Genomic DNA, 22537 nt, shown 5'->3' with positions numbered 1-22537 from the left:
ATATTCCTTTTTAAAAAAACAAAATACAATACCATTTTTATTAGGTTTTAATGACTTTACAGATGACCCACAAAATTAGACTGAACTAAGTATTGTATCATATATTAAAATGATGGTTTGAGGGATAAAATAGGTACAAAACAAGAGTGAGGTAAAAGGACAACTCTCAGCTTAGGTATTTGCTTCATAGGTTATCCACTAAAGGCTTTGCAGACAAAACCGTTCCTCAAGTGGGCATGATTGTGGAGAAGATGTACAAGAGACAGAAAGCTCCAAGTAAGCTCCAATTATCAACTTAGAGAGTGCACAGGCTCACCTGACTCTTCAGCATTCCCCGGTAACTTTTTCTTGTCAGAGTATTTCAAATAGAGAACCATGTGTCATTTAGTTATGCAAATTAAGCCAAGATATTCAATTTTGGGTGGGCACAAAATACAGCTAACCCTGGTTTATGACAGTATAATATACATATATTAGCATCACTGTTATTGGTATGAATAAGATTCTTGGAAACGATAATCTTGCAGCAAGAGATTTTTTTAAAAAATAGTTACTCCCTTTTTGTTTAAAATTTAGCATATCTTAAAGTTTATCCACCCTTCTTCTTTACAACATATAAAAAGCAACATCCAGATCAGGCGATCCTCTGTTTTCTACAAGGAGATCTCCTTTGCATATTTCATAAATAGATACAATATCGACGGTAAAGGCAATCCTATGATTATCTAAATGCCCTCTTTCCTCCTTGGGATGTTCTGTCACTGAGCTTGAAGCCTGTTCACAGTATTGTCATGCACAGAAGATGGGTCTAGGTAAGCAGGCCTCTAAGAGAAAAAGTAGTATTGATGAGGTTTGTATGACTAACACCCCCTTCCCAAATTTCACATCTAGATTCTGCGCAGACTTAACATGTTAGACTTCAGACCTAAACAATGATGCCTACCCCCATTAAGACATGCTGTCTCAGCAAACACGGGTTGCAAATTTTAAAGGAATCTTTTGTTAGTAAGATTTCATACATATTTCATGCCATTGTTCAGCAGACTTAAGGGTTTTTTTTTCTTTTTGCAATAGTATAGAATAGTCCCAGTACCTGGGGAGTTAGCAGTAGTTGGGATTTCAGGATGTTATCAACTGTACTATCTTTTAAAAAGAATATGAAACTGGATCTTTTTGTTTATCATGCATTACAGAAAATGGTTGTCTTAAAGTAACTTGCTGTATCTTGTAGGTAAGATTCTTGAATTCCACTTATTTCAGAAATTTTACCCTTCAGCTAATATGATGTGAGAGACGCTACTGCAGCTCACTGGTGCAAGCAGGATGGATAGTTGATCTAGTTCATTTTAACACATCCTCTATTTATCAGAGCAGAAAAATCTGCCAACTGTGGTTGAAAGTTAACATTTTTATATATACAGATATGTACATATTCACAAATCTGTTCTATTAAAAGGTTTCTAATACAGCAGTTTTTATACAGAATATTTAAATCTTTTTGGGAAAAGAAAACATACAAAATGCATAACGCAAGATCTGTGATTGGCAAAATTTAAAACAGCCAAAATGGAAGTTATATCTACGTACAGAACTCAAAGCAGCATGGAGAAAAACTTATTAGCCCCACAATTCTTCTGTTCTTCCAAATTTGTAGATCAGCGTACTGTAAAGACAGAAGTTTAGGCGTGAGAGTATTTTTCCTCCCCCTGTTGTAACACTGCCAACTGACTGTGCTACCTCAAGATCTAACAGACACAGAACCAGAGCTCTACAGAGAAAGATTGGTTCTTGCATCCAAGCAACCTGGTTACAGTGAAATATGACAAGTCTGTCATTAACTATTTTCTTTCTTTTACAAATTCACACATCCACAAATCCTTGGAATTAGACTTGTCATATTTCACTGTAACCAGGTTGCTTAGAAGCAAGAACCGATCTTACAAATTTCTATTCAACAGTTATGGGGAAGACAGCAACATACAAGAGGAGGCATGGATCTCAGGCTCATGGCCTATATATAGTCCTTAGATGCAGCATTTCACAGAAATATCATTAGTTTTGTATATTTGAACAAAGTTATTAGTTTGCACAGATTTTTGTTCAGAGAGCCATGCTTGAAAAGCCAACAGAATACAAAATACTAGCAGGCAGTGCCTTAACTCGGATATCTTTATAAGGGCTATGAAGCATTTTTGAATGGATCAAACATTGTTTTATTTAATACATTAATCACTTGTAAAGATGAAAATTTCTCAACATAATTTACAAAATCGAGGTATTAAAGATAAGCACAATTATTCTTAAAGGACTCTGGTAGAATGGTTGCCACACCTATCTGAAAGATGGTGTCCAGATAACAATGCTTTTGCAAGGTTATACTGGGATAGCTGTGAGTATAGTTATCCTCATCACATGTATAACAGCAACAACAGCGCTTATATACCATTAGCGATGCAGCACAGCCCTGTTCCATCAAGGGTTAGTTGTTGTTGTTTTTTTATAACAATTTTTATTGGATGGGTTGACATACAATTCATTCATATCTTACAGATATATTCCCCCATATATCCATAGATGCAGCCCTCCCCCTCCCCCCTTTTCTATGCAGACTCCCAACAACACTACGACCCCATAGTTTCTTATCATTTGTTCTATATTGCTTTTCATTTGTCCCTATGGCTAGAGGTAAAATCCTAACATCATTTCTTGATACACTTCTATAACTATTAATAAACTATCAAAAAGCCATCAATCACCCACAAATTATCCATACTCTATTACATCCCCTCTATTTCAATATAAATTGTTTTTTCTATCACTCCTTTCCCCCTTATACTATTATTTAAAACCTATCTCCCCCCCATTATTATTGTTTCTTACATCAGTTACCTATATTTAATTATAATAATAATAATAACATTCGATTTATATACCGCCCTTCAGGACAACTTAATGCCCACTCAGAGCGGTTTACAAAGTGTTATTATTACCCCACAACAATCACCCTGTGAGGTGGGTGGGGCTAAGAGAGCTCAAGAGAACTGTGACTCACCCAAGGTCACCCAGCTGGCTTTGTGGAGGAGTGGGGAATCAAACGCGGCTCTCCAGATTAGAGTCCCATGCTCTTAACCACTACACCAAACTGGCTCTCTTACTTAATTAACAAGTTAAGTTGGAACTGACAATTTGTTTCTTCAAAACATTCTATTTGTAGTTCCCATTTCTTTTACATATAAATTTTTTCAAAACATTCCATTTGTAGTTCCCATTTCTTTTATACATAGATTTGCCTTAATATTTTCCCAATCCTTTAATTTAATTTATTCTCTAGTATAACACTTTAATTTAAAATTAACAATTTGACCTTTCACTTAATTCCTTCTACAATTTTGTGTATAAATTTCCTTAATGTCAATTGACATAATTAACTATACATTACATTTCCCAATTATTCCATTTGTCTTAATTTACTAATTTCTTCATTTAACTTTTAACATTGCAATTACATCATACATCCCAATTCTAAAAATAAAAAACTCTTCTAGCTTTAAACTATGCCCTTAGTCTTTTAAGTAACTCCCACTTGTAACTTGATTTTTGTATTCATATTGCTTTTCCAGGCTTTCTTCTTCACTTGAATTCTTCTGTCACTTAGTAGCTTCTTCTGCTTGAAATAACTGGAGATGGTTCTGTCTTTCATGCTTGTTGCTAATTCTTGCACTTGATTCTTTAAAGTTCCTAGTAGATCTTCATTCATTTCTTCTTGCAGATTCTGCACCACTTCTCCTTGCCTCTCGCATTTTTGTTGCTTGAATCCTGCTGTTCTGTATTCGATTTCTGCCACACAATCTTGAGACACTTGTTCTCCATCATTTACACTTGGTGGCACCTCAGTATTTTTTTGCTCCTCTCCTTGAATTGTCTGCCTAGTTGCTTGCACCTCATCTCTCAATTCCATTTCTGTTTTAAGTATATCCTTAATGCTTTTAATTAGGCTATTTCACGAATAGATTGTATCAATGCTTTGTGACCCTCTGCAACTTTTTCTCCCAGCGATTTTATAGCCGATCCCATGGCAGCCTGCCATTCCTTCTCCACTCTCTTCAAGCTTACTCTAGAGTTCTCCCCCCCCCACATCTTTTTTATCTTTTGCTTTAAATATTCGTATTGTTTTAGTCTCACCAGATATCGGGCGGAGGGTCTCTATGTTAGCTCTATGGTAGTTCAAAATGATGAATATCCTCTTCCTCCTGTCTTCTCGCTGCTATATCTCGCGTTATTTCTTCAGGGTCTTCTTTACTGCTTTACTTTCTTCTTCCTGCTTTTCCAAATCAAGCCTCTCTAGGCAGTTCCACTCGCTATTCTTCTTGCATTCCGTTCTCTCGCGATGTTTACTCAGCCGTTCCTCCACCTCCTCCCCTTCTCTCACAGCCAGCTATCTTTCTCCAAACTGCAAGTATGTGTAAACAAAAATTATTTTCACTTCTTTTGCACTTTATAGTCTATCAAATTTCAATTCTTCCTTCAAGATGCCTTGCTCCTGTCTTATTCTATCATCTCAGTCCACGATTTTCATTTTTAATAAAAAATTTCCTTCTCTTTTTAAGTCCGAAAGCCAGATAAAGATCTTTTACCTCAGTTTGTTCCGTTTGGGTCTTCCGTGCTGCCTCTTTCGTTGCCAATTAGCCAAATCTGGTTCTGAATCTTGGGTCCTGGCGACCTTATGCCAAACAATGACTCAAAGAGTGCTGCAGAAATGTTAGCTCATCCTTCTTCGAGAGTACCTCAAAGCAATGTGGGAGATCCTTCATCCAGGACCCTCCCCACCGCCGAGATCTCGCTCTCTCTGGAACTTGTAGCGTTCTGGCTCCTCTCCTACCTGGAGAGGAGTGGCAGCCGGTGATCTGAGCACCTGGCCTGCCCAAAACAGTCACTCTTGACGGTCCAGCTCCCTGGACCGTGTCAGCCTGCCATTAGCCAAACCGGAAGTCTCCCATCAAGGGTTAATTGGACAGTTAAAAGCTCGGTTCTACCGGCCAAGTGCATCTAGATAGAGATGCTCTCTTCCAGTTATCATCTCAAGGCTGTTCAGCCAGGAGAGCAGCACTAATTAGTTCAATGCTGGGAGGGGGAGAAATGAGTACTACTGTGAAAGTTCTGGAAAGTTACCAGAAGCTGGTCTTCCCAATGGTTAACAGTGATCAGTATGCTATAATTGGCCTAAGGTCCCAGTTCCTGGGTACTCTGGTACCTTCTGGGTGCTTACATACTTCAGCTGTGGTGCTTCAGTACTGGTATGCTTCAGTGTCCAACTGCTACTCAACTATATGTGTTGGACCAAAGTTTCAACTCAGCTCTAAGTACTTGCTATAACAGCTAGACAAGGTAAGCTTTGTTGTTTTCTTAATGCTGATATCTGCTGAGATTTGTTCTGGTTTGATTTTAATAAATTGTTAGTTGAATATTTGATTGAATACTTATATAACGTATTTACTTACAGGAGTCTTTTACTTGTGAGTTACTCTACCTTGGAACCCAGGGGAGGTCATCTGGTGTCTTTGCCAGGGTTTGTTGAAGAGACAAAGGGTTCCTCTGGCTTCCTGACACGGGGAATCAGAGGAACAACAACAACAACAAAAACCCCTTGCCCTTCACAAAACTTAAGTTCTGTTTGGGGAGCAAGGGAACATTACACCATTCTTCACTCACAGCAATGAACAAGGTCAGTGTATTATCCCCACAATACAGCTGGGGAGCTGGAGCTGAGAGAAGTGGCTTACCCAAGGCCACCTGCTGAGCTTATGGCAGTAGTAGTATTCAAACCAGCAGAGTGCTAATTCACAACTAGGGATGTGCGATTCGGGTTTTTGATTTGGGAAAAATATCCGAATTGGACCTGATTCGCAAAGATTTGGGATTTCCGAAGCAGCATGATGGGTCTGTTTTGGAAAACCCAAATCAAAGATTCCCAAAGCTATTTGTATAACTTTGGGAAGCTTCGGGTCAAGGAGTTTAAATGCCTGTCCCCCTCTAGTACCGGGTGCAGCAGCCCGGCATTGCCGCTCTCCCGATGCGAGGGATGGGGAGCTTCTCCCCACTGCTCTTGCACCAGGTGCAGCAGCCCAGCAGTGCCGCTCTCCCAAAGCGAGAGGGACGGAGAGATTCTCCCCGCCCCTCTTGCATAAAGGGAAGAGAATGGTGGGGAAGTAGGCTTAAGCCTGCACCTCTCCGCTGGGCACTCCATTCACCTGGTGCTGCTGGGGCCAGAGTTCCCTGGCCCAGTCAGCTGTGGGTGAAGGAGTGGTGGGCAGCCAGGCTTCAGCCAGCACCTCGTCCCCGGGTGCTTTGTTCACCCAGTGTTGCCAGCGCCAGGGAACTCCCTATCCCTGTCAGCAGTGGGTGAAGGGGGGGGCAGGGAGGCGGGCTTTAGCCCGCACCTCGTCCCAGGGGGCCTTGTTGACCCAGTGCGGCCGAGGAACTCCCTGGCCCCATTAGCATTGGGTGAAGAGGGCGGCAGGGAGGTGGACTTCAGCTCGCACCTCGTCCTCAGGCATCTCGTTCACCCGGTGCTGCCGGGGAATTCCCTGGTCCCATCAGCAGTGGGTGAAGGGGGCAGCAGGGAGGCGGGCTTCAGCCCATGCTTTGTCCCTGGGCATCTGGTTCACCCAGTGCTGCCGCGGCCGGGGAACTCCCTGGCCCCGTTAGCAGTGGGTGAAGGCAGCGGCAGGGAGGAGTGGGGGAGGCGGCCACTGACCCGATGCCAGGGAGATGGAGAGAGACTGCCCGCCTCCCTGGCATCTAGTGAAGGAGGCAGCGCCAGGAGGCTAGTTTAAACTGGCCACCCTGATCACTGACCCGATGCAGGAGAGACAGGGAATTCCCTCCTTCTCCCCCCCCCCGCCCCCAAATCAGGTTAAGATGAAGCTGCGGGTACAGGGAAGCATCAATGTGGTGGACAAAGAAACTGGCTAGTCTGGGATTGGGGATCCCAGTCCTCTGGGGACAAGGGAGGTATGGCGGTGGGATGTAGGCTAGGATGAGAAGGACACGGAGATATGGTAGGGCTCAGTGTCCTTCCAACCTTCATCCCATCCTGAGGTATGCTGGATGGGGAGTTAGGAAATTTAACCCCACTTCAACACTGATGTTGTGCAACACCAGGTCCATAAATAATAAAACCAGAACACGGCATGATTATTTTGCAGCAAATGATATGGATCTGGTGTGCATGACTGAGACCTTGGTAAGGGAGGGCAAAACAGTTGCCTTAAAAGAACTGATCCCCTCCAGGTTCTCAGTCCTCCATCAGTCCCGAACGGGAGGCTGGGGGGGAGGGGTGGCGATTCTTGTCCGAGAGTCATTTTCCTTCAAGCCGCTCCCTGTCCCCATGGTCTCTGGCATTGATTGTGTGGGCCGCCGAGGAGAGTTTGGCTATCTGTGTGGTGTACCGATGCATAGCGCACCAGCAGATACCCTGTCGCACCTGCTGGAGACAGTAGCGGGGTGGGCTTTAAAGTACCCAAGACTGATGGTGTTGGGAGACTTCAGTGTCCACGCTGCTCCTGCCTCTATTTGGGCTGCAGACCTAGTGTCTTCCATGGCCGCACTGGGGCTCTCCCAGTTTGTTTTCACTCCCACACACCAAGTACAGGACACACATTGACAAAATCGCCCCCGTCGCCTTCTTCAACCCGCACCAGACTGGCTCCCTGGTACACTGAGGAGCTACGATGGATGAAGCGGGAACTAAGACGGCTTGAGCGAGTGTGGCGACGATCTCGCAATGAAGAAGCAAGAACATCTTATAGGACATTTATGAAAGCCTATGAGATGGCGGTGAAAGCTACAAAGGATTTCTACGCAGCTTCCATTGCGTCAGCTAGCTCACGCCCAGCAAAATTATTTAATGTGGTTTGGTCTCTGGTCTCCCTGTCAGGGGAGACTCTCAAATTTTAAATTTGAATATTAGCTGTGAGGCTTTTGTGACCGTTTTTGCTGACAAAATCTTGTTTCTCCTCTGTGACTTGCCAGCCACAATTGATACAGTATGTGAATTAGAGGCCTCTTGGCCGTCTACTGGGCCGATATTAGATCAATTCAACCCACTCTCTGGAGATGAGATTGACAGGACCCTGCGAGCGGTGAGACCTACCACATGCTCCTTGGACCCATGCCCATCATGGCTGGTGAAGGCCAGTGTGGATGGGCTACAGACTGCCTTGGAGATCATTGTCAACATGTCCTTGAACTCTGGGGTCTTTCCTGGAGCACTGAAGGAAGCTGTGATTAGGCCTCTACTGAAGAAACCATCTTTGGACCCCACTGACCTGGTCAACTACCGCCCAGTTTCAAATCTTCCTTTTCTGGGTCAGGCGATTGAGCGGGCAGTGGTGGAGCAGCTACAGGATTTCCTGAACGATTCCTCATCCCTAGATCCCTTCCAGTCCGGCTTCCACCCGCGTTACGGGACAGAGACGTTGCTGGTGGCCCTCACTGAGAATCTCTGCAGGCAACTGGATTGTGGCGGATCGGCACTGCTGATATTGTTGGATTTGTCAACAGTGTTCGACGCGGTCGATCATGATCTATTGACCCACTGCCTCACCGATGTGGGGATACGAGGGACTGCCTTACAGTGGCTCGTCTCTTTTCTCCATGGTTGGGGACAGAGGGTGGCACTTGGGGAGAAATTGTCATCCTGCCACCCATTGCTGTGCGGTGTCCCTCAGGAGGCGATACTCTCCCCACTATTGTTTAATGTTTATATGCGCCCCCTCACCCAGTTGGTGCGGAGTTTCGGACTTGGGTGTCATCAATATGCCAATGACAATTATATCTGATGGACAGCCAGCCCAACTCTGCCCCGGATGTCTTGGAGCGTGCCTTCGAAGCTGTGACTGGGTGGTTGAAAGAGTCCGTTGAAACTAAATCCCACAAAGACAGAGGCCCTGCATGTGGGTCTGGGGTCCATGGGTACGGGACTCTGGCTCCCCGCTGTTGATGGAGCACAGCTTGCGAGAGTGAGGAGCCTGCGGGTGATCTTGGATGCCTCCTTGATTATGGAGGTACAGATTGCAGCAGTTGTCCAGTCTTCATTTATCAATCTGAGACAAGCCCGGCACCTGTCGACCCACGACCTAACAGCAGTGATCCAAGCAACAGTCACCTCTAGATTAGACTACTGCAACTCGCTCTACGCAGGGCTTCCCTTGGGCTTGATACGGAGATTACAGCTGGTTCAAAATGCAGCTGCACAGGTGATTGCAAGAGTCCCGATTGGGAAACATATTATGCCAGCTGCATTGGCTACCAGTTGAGTACCGGGTCCAGTTCAAGGTTTTGGTGCTGACCTATAAAGCCCTATGCGTACAGTATACCTGCGGGACCACCTCTCCCTATATATACCCCAGAGGACACTTTGTTCTACACACAAAAAAACTTTTGGTGGTTCCCAGTCCTAGGGAGGCTCGCCTGGCCTCGACCAGAGCCAGGGCATTTTTGGTCCTGGCACCGGCCTGGTGGAACTCTCTGTCTGATGAAACCAGGGCCCGACAGGATTTATTATCCTTCTGCTGGGCCTGTAAGACAGAGATGTTCCGCCAGTGGCTAGGCTGGGCCCCCGCCAGCCATACTTGACTTGACTTGAAAAGATCTGTCCACCACCCTATATCTATCTATAGATATGGATATATGGGCCATGTCTGAAATGAAGTAACTCTTCCATCGCCATCTGAGAAGTTTTTATTGTAGGTAGTGTTTTTAAATTTTATTGTAATGTTTCATCTGCTTTTATGTGTTTATGTACATTAAAATGTTGTGCTCCGCCCTCAGCCCGCTTGGCAGGGAAGGCGGACTAAAAATCTAATATAATTAATTAATAAATAAATGATTTGTCCCTAAATAACTTCAGATTGTACAGTGGCTCATTTTCAGACAATCACATCAACAAGTTTAATTAAGTCACGTTTCATGTGTGAACTGAGCCTAGAATTCCGCAAGTTTTAAATATTTGCACAATTAGCTTACCTACCCAACTTTTAAATGTGTTACTTACCTAAAAAATATCAATGCATTTTGGAAAAACACTGCTAATCCTGGATAGACATTAACATCTAAAAAACAAAGACAAATGTTCAAATATTTTCTGTACCAAATTTCTAAATACAGCCATGAAAGAGTGTTTTTTTTAAAAAAGACGGCAGAGGGAGATTATCACTTCCTCCTTTATGCAAGGGGATGGGGGAGCACTCAGATATCCAGACCATGTTCAGAGCTCAAAAAGTCATTTTGTTCCACTTTTTACCCTCTCCCTGCACAGAGAGAGAGAGTCATGTGAACTTCTAGACTCCATGATAAGACCCCCAGATAAAAGTGGGAAAGCAGATAATAAATTAAAGGAAATCTCATGAATGTGGGAAAGAACATTTTCTTGCTGATTTCCATGACCATGGGAAGACATGTAAGGGCCCCAACACAAAGACTTCTTCCAGGAAAGCAGTATATGAATAGGGTCCCAGGTACCAATTATGCTAAAGATATGGAGCGCACAGGTGAATGGAAATCTCCCTTGTACAAATCATACTGAAGTGCAGAGTGGTAAGAGAATACTTCTGGTGGATTATGTTCAATAAGTCACCAAAGAGTAAGGTACTCATCTTAAATAAACAGAAAACCAGTTTGGTGTAGTAGTTACAGTGTCTGACCAGGATCTGGGAGAACCAGGTTCAAATTCCAACTCTGCCATGGAAGCTCACTGGGCGATCCTTGCGCAAGTCACACATTCTTAGCCTAACCTACCTCATAGGGCTGCGAGGATAAAATGGAGGACAGAATTATATAAGCCACTTTAGGTCCCCACTGGGGAGAAAGGTGGAGTATAAATGAAGTAAAAATAAAATAAATACACTAGTAGTTTGATATTATACTATCAATTTGTCCAGTAAAAAAAGAGGGCTGTAATCTCAAGAATGCTTACCCAAGCAATTCAGTTTAAAATATGTGCATTTAGAACCAGAGTGATAAAAGTATGTATTTAAAGTACTTCTGCTGTCAGCATGCAACTTCCACCCACTCAACGGCTCTTTAATTGCAACATATTGGTGGAAAATCAAACACTGTATAATAAGCACAGAAATTACCAAACAAAGTAAATCACAACAGTATATGACAAATGTGGGGCCCACAAGGAAAAAAGCCTATACTTACCCAAGCCCCCACCTATGACTTTGGTCCTTGCTTCCTCCCTATATTATCTCCACTAGAAAGTGCCTTGTACTTTGGGGGACTGGCTTTAGGATTCAGTGCCTTTTGAGAAACACCAGGCCATCTACCTGGCACTCAATACTTGGACGAGGGCACTAAATCTAGTATCTTATAACAAAACACGTGGTGGAGGTATTGCCACGGCAATTCAAATGATGAATGAGATCTTGCAAGGTCTTGTACCATCTCAGTTGGCAGGAACCTCCAGTGTTTCTCAGACCTCCTCGATAAGCAGGACTTAGCCACTGCTACTCAAAATTGGTACTCTCAAGACTAGATTTCTGTAATACATTGTACGGAGGCTACCTTTATAAATGGTTCAGCTGATTCACAGTTCTGCAACTTGGCTAGTGTCAATATTCCTGTTTTGACACAACAACATTGCTATTTTTAGCTTCCAAGTTCAACTGAAGGGCTTGTTACTATTTTTAAAGCCCAACATCGTCTGATGCCTCACATACCTTAGAGGGCTCCTTCTCTTACACAAATCTGATTTTCACCTTGAGATCATAGGGTGAGGCTTTGTTCCATGTTCCTTCTATTCATGGGGAGATCCTCTTCAATGCAATTTTATGAAATAACCTTCTCACCTACCCCACCTTTGGCTCCTGATGCATGATATTGTTTTTTCAGAATTTACCAAACCTTTAAGTTATTCTTGTGTGGTATCTACTGCTTTTATTTAAGCTATATTATCAATGCTCTATATTATTTTTGATTTTTTTTGGTTATCCTGTATACTACTTTGGGCAATTTCTAAGGAAAGGCGTCAATAAATGTTAACAACATTTCCCACTCTTAAGTACTTGTAAGTACCATGTAATTATCTTCTGTGGAAAGCTAATTAAGTAGGTACTTAATATTCACTGGGAAAAGGTGTCATTTTTATTTATGGCATTTTTATTCTGCCCAGCCTCCAAGAAGTTCAGGGCAGCATTCATGATCCTTGCCATAACAACTCTGTTAGGCTGATCATGCACAATCTGAACAAGGTTGTGGCAGAATGAAATTTAAACTTGGTTATTCCATTATTAGCCCATGATTTGGCTTGATCGTGACTACAATTCTTTTCTTTTTCATAAACAGGAACAAGGGATGAAACTTACTTCGGGTAACATATGCTCCAAAAAGGATCCACATGGAAGCAATAAGTGAGCCAAACATCAACATGAAGCCAATGAAGAGCCAAATACGAGCACCTGCAAGAAAAACAAGTCAAGAACCGGCATACTCATCCACAAGACAGAGATGTTCCCCCTTCCCACTGGAGCTTCCCCTTCCCCCATTCCTGAATCTGGAGAGCTTTAAGAACAGCATCAGGATGTGATGGGTGGGTTGCAAACAGGGAAAGGTAATTCCAGCTAGAGTCCCCACTGCGCATCTCACTATTCCCAAGTATTCCCTATCTCTAAAGAGCAGCTTCAGTGATAAAGGAGAGGCAGCAAAGATCCTTCTGTGTTTTAATTACAGTTCTTAGGATCAAAGTCAGTAAGAGGAGGCCAGTGCAAAGCAGCATTACTAATTTTATTTCAGTATCCGCTGAGAATAACAGAAGATTTGCTTTTATCACAATAGGTCAGATCAGGACACATCTATAAAGGATACTGTACTTCTAAATGCCAAATCAATGACTCATGAGAACTTCCAGAAAAATGAACTATAACATTATGCAGGAAAACTGGAATATGATTTCCAGGGAAATATGCCTCAGTCTGTTTTTATGAACTTGGAAAACACAAAGACTTTGTTTTGGAAGTCCTGCGAAGGGGATATTAGCAAACACTCTAGTGGCATTGTCAGTGTGGCATAGGGGACAGATTATTCCATTTGGATGAACAAGATCTTCACTTAAGGAGTGTCACCATCCTCCAATGTAACCTGCTTCACAGGATTGTTGTTAAAAATAAACTAGGAAAAGCCTTATATATGCTACTCTGAACTGTATGGGAGAATAGAAGATAAAATTGTGATACACCAAGAAGTTCACCGATGAAGCATTTACCCTTTATTTGGTGAGATTTCCAAGTTAACAAATTTGTTTTCACGAAACTAGACACTACTAAAAGTAATTAACAATAATGTTAAAAATAATGAACAATAAACCCTTATATGAGGAGATTCTAACAGCATCTCAACTACAAACAGCACCTGGAAGATACTATGCACGGCAACAGTAGTTTTGCTATGATCCATCCTAAACAGTTCTTTGCTTGCTTAAGCAAGTATTGTGATCAGGATTATATGTGCAATTGATTCAGATAAATGGGAGCAGCCTTACCTGTTCTTCCTAAACATCCATCACTGTAACTGTCACCTCTCACCTGAGCATTTGATACAGCATTTATCCTGTAACAGAGGAAAAAATAAGATTTATGGCAATCACTTGCATTGTTTTGTAATTAAAAAATTATAAAATCTTACAGGCCATCTGTACTGCATGACATCTTTGAAAAGCTCGACGCCACTATGAAAAGGATGCTTAACCTTTTTTTTTTGAGGAACAAATATGAGTAAGAGTAATATTAGTGTTTCATTATGTTTATAAAAGTGCTGAACTGTTTACATTTTAGGTTAAGATACTAAGATGTAACAAAAAACTACATGAGATATGAGAATGTGTAAGAATGTGAGATTTTGGAAATATGATTAACTCTTCACTGAAGTAGTATAACAGAAACATAACACAGAGAGAGTTAGTTATTGGAGAGGGACTATGGCTCCATAGCAGAGAAAAATGCTCTGCATGACGAAAGTTCCAGGTTCAATTCCTGGCGTCTCCAGCTTAAAGTATCAGTTAGGGGGGGTGATGTGAAACACCTGTAATCTGAGACTCTGGAGAGCTGCTGCCAGTCTGCATCGACAATACTGACCATGATGGGCCAGTGGTCTGGTCCAGTATACAGCAGCTTCATGTGTTACAGGAAATATTAACACATCTGCAATCCACCCACATATCTGCAATTAACACGATCTGCAATCCACCAGCCACTTGTTCAAAATTCTACATGCATAACTGCCCTCTGGGATGATGAATGTTCTGAAGATCAACTAATATTTTAAATTTTACGTCATGGAATGACAGCTTGTTTGGGATTTAGAAAGGATATTTTCCTTTTAAAAATTAACAGGAATAATTAAGAACTCTCTCAAACTTACCTCATAGGGGTATTGTGAAGATAAAATGGAGAAGTGGGCAATATTGTAAACCACTTTGAGCACCCATTGGGAAGAAACTGGAGTATAAATTAGGTAAATAAATAAAGCAGAGCCCTGCTGGATCTGACCAGTGGTCCATCTAGTCCAGCATCTCCACATAATGGCCAAACTGGTTATCCCAAGGACCAATAAAAAGGGCAGAGAGATCAAGGTCTTCCCTAGATATTACCACCTAGCATTTAATTACCTCCCCAAATGTGGTAATTCAGTCAGCTGGGTTTAATGAAAAGCCAAGCCTCTCAAACAATACTTAATGGTGAAGACTTGATTTATAGAATAAAATGTTAAAATATGTTCCAATTAAGGTATCTTTGTTACACTAGTAAAGAATGGATTAAATGAAATAAACAGCACAATAACAAATATTGTGGAAAATGCACGCTCAAATAATAACAGATACTTGCTGCAATTACTTCCTTTTACTTACAACCATGAAAAACAGCTGAAAAACTTCCAGGAAAGTGGCCACGGAGCTAATAATGATAAGAACCACACTATTGTGTAACAATACATCATTAGAAAGCTGAATTATATTTTTCATTATTCCTTCCTAGGCTTTCTTTGCCCTTTGAAAACTATCAGGATATGTGTGATACCTTCAAAACTATGAAGTTTTTATTCCTGACTAAGCTTTCATGAACTAGAGAAGAGGCAGGCAAACCCGCCCCCCACCCCCCATACATGCCGAACAGTGGCACACCAGACTATTTTGCTCAATACACAGTGGCAATTATTTGCCCAAGGGACCAAGGCAAGCACTTGAGGCGCTGCCAATGTGACTGGGGCTCAGCACTGTCTGGCCATGTACAATCCTTGTCTCTTCCCTCCCCTTTCACTTACCAGCACAGCAATATTTTCACCAGTAAGCATTAGAGGTTCTTTTGGCATTAACGGCCAAAAAGATTGCATACTACTAGCCCAGTTACTCAGATGCATGAAAGCTCAAAAAAAAAATCTTAGGCTCATATAAAAACCTGTTAGTCTTGAAAGTGTCCCAAGACTCCTGTTTGTTTTCACTATAACAGCTTGCTATCTGAGACAATTTTCAAACAATTGCTGTTCTGAAATAGGGAATTTACCTGCATGTACTTACATGAAAAAAGCTAATGTGGAAAAGACCCCACAAGTATGGAATGCACGATTCATATCTTCTGGCTTATGATAAACTACTGCTGCATCTATCATTATCCACCAACCTGTAAAAAACTGTAAGACAGGTGACCAGTAAGCCATATTAGAAATCTACAGAATGGCCACCTATATAATTCAACCTACTTTTCTACCCTATAAGTTTTGGGTTCCACTCATTCCCCCAACAGAAATCACGCTTCTAAGCTTATAGAAGTAATATAACTGGACCTAGGGGATCCTTCCAACTTCTTAATATTACCAGAGGCAAAAAAACCCTCACTATAAATTACCAGTAAATATTGTGTATATCTTTGAAACGTGTCTCCCAGACAGAACTGCAAGAGTGAACAATGATTACAGAGAGAGTCATGATAAAGAGACCAAGCAAAAAGTAGAATGCCATGACTTACTTACTACGCGTATTCTTAAAGATACAGTGAAACAAAGTTGAGGCCAAATAAATTGTTCTTTATACTATATATAGAGAAAGTCAATTAGGTTTTTATCAGCAAAAAGAGTAACATTCCAGTCACCCTTCTTCACAGCAGTTACAATGACGGAAATGGGAGGACTATTCGCATGCAGACCCATTGTGGTTACTATGAATGTGGTTATTACAAATGAATTATGAAGATATAATAGTGTCTTTAAAGTTTCACTTATTCCCATTCTGGATTTTACAATATATTGTATTAATTTGTATGTTATTTAACCATATCTATTTATAAGGAAGCACAGTCACTTTAACGCTGGCACATGCACTTTGTAAGAAAAAGTTTATAAGTACTTTTGCACTTTGTATGTATATTGAAATGTTACTGTTTTTGCCAGCTGATATAGACCTAATTGCCTTCCCTTTTTCTATACATAGTATAAAGAAAAATTTATTTTGCCTCAACTTTGTTTCACTGTATCTTTAAGAATACGCTTAGTAAGTAAGTCACGGTGTTCTACTTTTTGCGAGAACTGTAAGACTGACATACTATGTATGAGCTCGAAGTGGAGGAAACAGCCAAAGCAGATGCCACAGGTAGTGGAATGGCATTTTCAAGACCTCTCAACTCACTCGCCACAATAAACATTCAAGATTCTCACAACAGCTTTTCATCATCCTAAGCAATATTCCCCTTGAGTTAATGGCCTGTATACAGCTACTCCACTCAGCAAAGCTTGAAACTTTCTTCCGCCAGCAGGAGAGTCACTAAAGTTGGAGGAAGGCTCAAAACTTTGCTAAGCAGAGTAGCAGGCTTGGCTCCTACAATCAGTTTGCACGCACTAGCTAGTGCTTTCCATGGAACGTGCTTCCTCTTCTGCTAAACTTTCTGTTCGCACAAGATCAAGGGTTTTCTACTGGACCCTATGCTAACGGAAGTCTTCGCAAAAGAGGAAGCATACTCTGTAGAAGAGACTATCTAGCATTTATAGAACTCATTTTCAAGATTGAAGCCAAAGTATAGAGGTTTTTATCCAAATCTATTGTGGCTCCATGTATCACTAAATAATTAAGCACTCATTTTAGGAAAGCAGTCATCACTTTTGGCACTTGGATCACATGTGCTTAGAATAGTGCTTAACTATCAAGGCATTATGCTGATCTAGCGAAGTTATAGTCTCAGACCTGTAGAGCACTTCCAATTTTCAAGAAAAGAAACTTCCTATTCTGGCCATACCGGTCCAAAGGCATGTTTCAGCTAACCTAAGCTAGTATTACTATTAAGAGACTTTATCAAAAATATACAGTTTAAACAGTGATGTAGAGAATGGATATATTAGTGGATTTGATAGAGTATATATAAGAGAATTTGAATATGCTTAGAGTAAGAGATAGAATACATATATGATTTAGAAGAATTTAATGGAAAATAAGTTAAGTAATAAGATAGGTTAAGGGTTGGAAAGCTGTTGGAAGTCTATAAGGAGGGGGGAGGGAAAGGGTGGGGGTTGAAATAAATTAGGAATGATGGGGAGTGTATGTAATAACTATGTACTCACCAATAAAAATTTTTTTTAAAAAAAAACAAAGGCATGTTTCAGCAAAACAAAGTTTCTGGCTTCTGAAGAGATGAATCTCAAGATGGCACGGCCTGCCACAACTATTTACCAATCATCTTGTGTATATATCATGATTTTGCACTTTATTTCTTATCTTTATGTTAGTCAGAGCTGTTTCTTATCCCAGTTGTATAAGCCATCATAGCGTCTGTAATGTGGACATTTTGTTGTTATCTGTGACTGCTTCCCACTCATTAATGGCAGCATTTTCCAGTTTTAGTTTACATTCATTCTTATATTGATCTTTGGGCCAACTGAATTTCTAGCTAGTCATCTTACAAGCTTGCTCTTTAGCATATATCCATTCTGTGCACATTTCCAGGCCAACACATCCATCTCTCTCTGAGAAGAGCAACAGCATTTATAGATGGCCTAAGGCAATGATGTCTGTGACTTAATTTACTATCCAAAGAAATGCTGTAAGTTGTTGCAAAAATGGAGGTTTGCCAGATATCAATCACTTACAAGGAGTTAAAATGCATGATAGAGATGAAGTATTGCTTCATAGCATGCTAACAGAGTCTATTTTGTTGGTCTTACCAGAACGCCAGCTACCACAGAAGCAACTGTATTTCTTCTTTCACTCCAATCAATACACTCACATTCGGGCCATCGGAAATTGTCTAGAAAGCCTGCCATTTTTAATGCTGTGTTTCACTTCTTTAAGAGAGTGTTTACATTAGATTTTCACAAGTTTTCAAGTCCTAAACAGAAGGAGAAAAAAAGAAAAATCCAAAAGGCATCAGCAAGGTTATTTTCATGGTACATATTCAGAAGTGGCATTAATATTTTATCTTAACTAGGTTACATATTAGATTGTGCCCCTGATGTTCCTTAAGAATATAGTGTTTTATGTTCATATATTAAGGCTAAATTAGACATGACCTAGGAGATCGGTGATTAGGATACCACATGGGAACAGATTTATTTTCCCTCACTGAGCAAAGAGAAGCTGGAGATTTGTCCAGCACTCTAATCACTACACCATGTTGGCTCTTAGTATTTGACAAATATCTTGCCAGAGGTCACTAGTGAATGCATGGGTGATATGAGATCTGAATAAGGGACTTCCTGGTTCACAGTTCACACTTATAGTGAAATCCTAAGCTGAGTTGCTCCAGTCAAAGCCCACTGATTTCAATGGTCATAGAATGGAGTAACTCTGCTTAGGATTTTACTGTCAGTGTTATACTACACTAGACTTGTACTCCTTTCAGGATCAGCTAAACTAAAATAGTCAGTCATACACCTAGATGTTAGGAATTGCTGGAGTATACAAAAGCAAAACATTAACAGCAATAATTTAGGACTGGGCTATTACGTTCAGCAATAATATTAAGGGTTTGAATCAGGAACATATTAAATAAATCATATAAAGTCAGAGCAACAGCAGAAACCTGCCTTTCAGTATCAGCCTTATCAATGGCCTTCCAGAAAACTACAGCATGCAACTTTGTTTCCTATGCTCTTTATTTATAAATTATTCATATGTACACATAATATCACCTAGGGAAAAAGAACAGACTAGATTCCTCCATCACAAGTTAAATGTTATGGGGTTTATGTTAAAGATCTATGAGCTGCTTGCATGAAATCTTTGAAAATACTTTGACCCCCCTAAGTACAACATAAAACCCAAAATAACATCTCTTCAACATAAACAGAAGAAGATACATATATGTTCATAACGTATACATTTTAAAAATCAGACAGGATTACAGTAAGCACACGTCATATACTTACAAATATTTTGTAAGATATACATGGCTTGATACTTATGATGTTGAAGCAATGCAGACATCATTCAAGACATGAAAAATTTGTTATAACGTTTCAGGAATTCTTCTGAAATGGCAAAAATGAGATTGGTATCTAAAGACAGTATATGGATAAAAAACTAGTCTCCTAAGCCTACTTGAAAGCAAGAACCTTGAATTCAATGGGACTTACTTCCAAACAATTACATTTTAGGATTGGACTGTAAGGATACCATTAGTCACTTTGCTGGTTTTATTTTTGGAACTGAAGGGAAAGGAAAGATTTGTTCACTGCAGCATATTTAAAAAATGTATATACCAGCTCTCCAGAGGCATGCCATTAATACTGGATTTTTCCTTCTTTGCTGTAAAGTGCCATCCTAAACTCCAGTGTCAACTACAAGACTTCGCTTTAATTTAACCCAATCATACAGTCCATGGATACTCTGTATTTGAACAGATCTCAAACAATAAATGGATGATCTAAAATATAAAAAAACAGAAGTAGCAATAGCAATTCATTTTTTCTGGATAGCCAACACCCCCAATATTTTACACAAGACTCAAGACTACAACAGGACATACTGGAAAGCCTGGGATGCTATTTAAAAGAAGCTTCCTACGTGAACCTTATTCAAAATGGGGAGCTGCACAAATGAAGTTTTAAGATAAACTGTCCAAAAAAAGTTTTTTCTAGGTTGCTGACTGAGCATGGTCAAAACATCTACCACATAATCAAGCCATTCCCAAACAACAGAATTGGCAGCAAGAGTGCTAATCAGGCTACTAGAAATATTATAATTTGTTAAGTTGTGCAGGTAAAACTATATTTTTGTTGGCATTTAATTAAATGAGTTATACCTGTGAATATGTTTTAAAGTTGTCATAGTCTTCATAATGAGAACTGCAGAAGTGTATACAAGAGAGTACCTGAGAACCCATGACAAAACCCATTTGCTGTTTTTACTTTCAGCCACCTTTTAACACATACTTGTGGGGGGAGGGGGGAGAGAGAGAGACAGAGACAGACAGACATGTTGCTAAGGTGCCAGGTTAAAAAAACTTGGGGGCGGGGGATGCTCAGTAAAAACAATAGATGATCACTGACAAATCCATTCATGAGCAATTAATGCAAGTAATTGCTGTAGCATAGAGGTGAAGTGGTTGGATTGCAAATCAGTGCTCTGCTGGTTTGAATCCCCCTACTGCCATGAACTCAGTAGGTGGCCTTGGGAAAGCATTCCTTTTGGCCCCAGCTCCTCACCTGTATTGTTCACTGCTGTGAGTGATGACTAATCTATTTGGTAGAGTGGTATATAAGCACAGCATTGTTATTTTTCCAGGAGATGGATGGCTTTCAAGTTTTCACATACACACTCCATATCGGTTACAAATGCCTTAAAGAAGACTCTGACCTAGAGCAGTTTGTGAGGACAAACATCTCTCCAAGCCACCTCAGTAATAACAAGGTGAAACATGGCAGCTGAGCTGTTGAGAATCACTGGTCGTGGGGTTGGGGTTAGAAACTATAAGAAAAAGGAAATGAAAGGAACCTGTAGTTCTAGGCAGAATTAATACTTACAAAAATAAAGTCTCTGAAAAGTATGATGTGCACCTTGGGGACCAGCTCCATCTTGGTACGAGCAAAATACACAACCTCCTTACTTGATTAAGTGCAGCACAAACTAAAGTACAGCAGGTACTTCCTTAACAACCAAACTCCCTTAAGAAATACTACTTTGAACTTTGAACTCTTATTACTTTATTAAGGATTTAAAGATTGTTACAGGCTGCTAAGGCTCCATTCAGATAATAATCTTTGCCAGCATCCAGATAAAACTTTAGTCACCATCTCCAAGCGTGATGTGTAGTCCCACAAGGGAAACCGGTTTCACGAGATTAAAAAAAAAATTAGAAGGGTGAAACCAATTGCTGTGTATGTAATTAAGTTGAAGGTTGCAAAGATGAACTCGCGAGCTAAAGATTACGGCCCCAGTATTCCCACGACGGTGTTCATCCCTTGACTAGGCTTCACTCCACCCCTTCTGAAAGTCACCGAAGCAAACGTTAAGATCAGAGGAAGAGAAAACGCGTCTCTGGTAGCAGATAATTGTGAGCTATAAGAGAAGAACTCAACCCTGGCTTTCGACAAAGGTGAGCGGAGGGGGCAGGGCGAGAGACAGGCCGTTCACGGCTCTTCGTTCTCTCGCAGGGCAGGGCAGGGCACCCGCTAAAAACCTTCCCTACCCTTTCCCGCCCCCTTAACATCACGAAGGTCAGGCTGCAAAGCCTCTCCCATCAACCCCCAGCCCCGGTCAGCAGTAGGAGGAGGACGCCCCCTTCTTCCACGCCCAAACAAAAGCTGAAAAGGAAACAAGGCACCTTCCGCTGATGCTCAGCCTCGCAGCCTTTAAAAAGCAAGGCGCCCTCCGCTGATGCTCAGCCCAACAGCGCGTGCCAATGGACAGGTGGCCCTCTAGGCCACCCCCCACCCCTTACAGAAAATAGCCTCACGATTCCTCACAGGAACAAAACTAACAAAAAAACCGATAGAAATGAATAACAGTTTATTCGCACACTCAAACACAGGCTCCTCCAGGCCCCAATGCAAAAGGGGGGTATAGCTCCTGCCTCTCCTGGCCCCTCACCTAGAAAAGTCCCTGCTGTTCCATCCACCGCTTCCAGTTGGCTGGCTGCCGGCCTCCGCCACCGGTCGGCGTCGGATGGAGTGACAGGAATTCTGACCAGTCAGTCTGTAATGCTGGGCGTCACAGGGGCGGAACGGGCTGCCACTTAGGAAGCGTGCTGATTGGACAACTAGTGTGGCGCAAGCTTGGTTTGGAAAGCGAAAGGCATTCGGAAAGGCTGTGGCGTGGCTCCGTAATTCCACGGGGCTGATGAGCGTTTGGCCGCTCCGCCTGCAGGGCGCGGCCTAAGACGCGAGAGAAAGAATTCTGTTAGGTGGTTTGGCGTGTGCGCTTCTAAAGCTGTAGAGTTTTTGCACACCAAGAATGCTTGCTCATCCTTTGTTTTAGATTAATGAAATAATGTCATGCGCTTTCGGGGTGGAAGAGTCCAGTAGCACCTATAAGACTAACAAAATTTGTGGTAGGGTATGA

General features: G+C 41.4%; 1 protein-coding gene across 8 annotated transcripts; it reads right to left on the bottom strand.

Moving 5' to 3' along the window:
* Window positions 1-31: 31 nt before the first annotated feature.
* TMEM50B (transmembrane protein 50B) lies at window positions 32-22155 on the bottom strand. 8 transcript variants are annotated; one of them, XM_054973170.1, is made up of 9 exons: window positions 22067-22151; window positions 20834-20944; window positions 19405-19506; window positions 18202-18365; window positions 15572-15684; window positions 13541-13608; window positions 12369-12461; window positions 10055-10112; window positions 32-1663 (listed from the first exon to the last, which is right to left on the bottom strand). In XM_054973170.1, the coding sequence occupies exons 4-9, from the start codon at window positions 18298-18300 to the stop codon at window positions 1618-1620; spliced, it is 477 nt and encodes a 158-aa protein (XP_054829145.1). In that variant the 5' UTR covers window positions 18301-18365; window positions 19405-19506; window positions 20834-20944; window positions 22067-22151; the 3' UTR covers window positions 32-1617. The 8 variants fall into 8 exon arrangements, with proteins under 8 accessions (XP_054829145.1, XP_054829143.1, XP_054829144.1 ...); XM_054973168.1 differs by lacking the exons at window positions 19405-19506; window positions 20834-20944 and having other exon boundaries at window positions 32-824; window positions 1588-1663; window positions 22067-22155; XM_054973169.1 differs by lacking the exon at window positions 20834-20944 and having other exon boundaries at window positions 22067-22153.
* Between the last annotated feature and the right edge of the window lie 382 nt (window positions 22156-22537).

This window comes from Eublepharis macularius, chromosome 3 (assembly GCF_028583425.1).
Source record: "Eublepharis macularius isolate TG4126 chromosome 3, MPM_Emac_v1.0, whole genome shotgun sequence".
Taxonomy (NCBI): Eukaryota; Metazoa; Chordata; class Lepidosauria; order Squamata; family Eublepharidae; genus Eublepharis; species Eublepharis macularius.
The sequence above is the reverse complement of the archived record's forward strand: the minus strand, read 5'-3'. Positions and strand labels throughout refer to the sequence as shown.

Coding starts and splice junctions, on each gene's coding strand:
- TMEM50B (XM_054973167.1), bottom strand. CDS start 18,300: ATGGCAGGCTTTCTAGACAATTTCCGATGGCCCGAATGTGAGTGTATT. Junction 15,685..18,201: donor CTGTGGTAGCTGGCGTTCTG/GTAAGACCAACA, acceptor CCTGTCTTACAG/TTTTTTACAGGTTGGTGGAT. Junction 12,462..13,540: donor TGGATGTTTAGGAAGAACAG/GTAAGGCTGCTC, acceptor TTTTTCTTGCAG/GTGCTCGTATTTGGCTCTTC.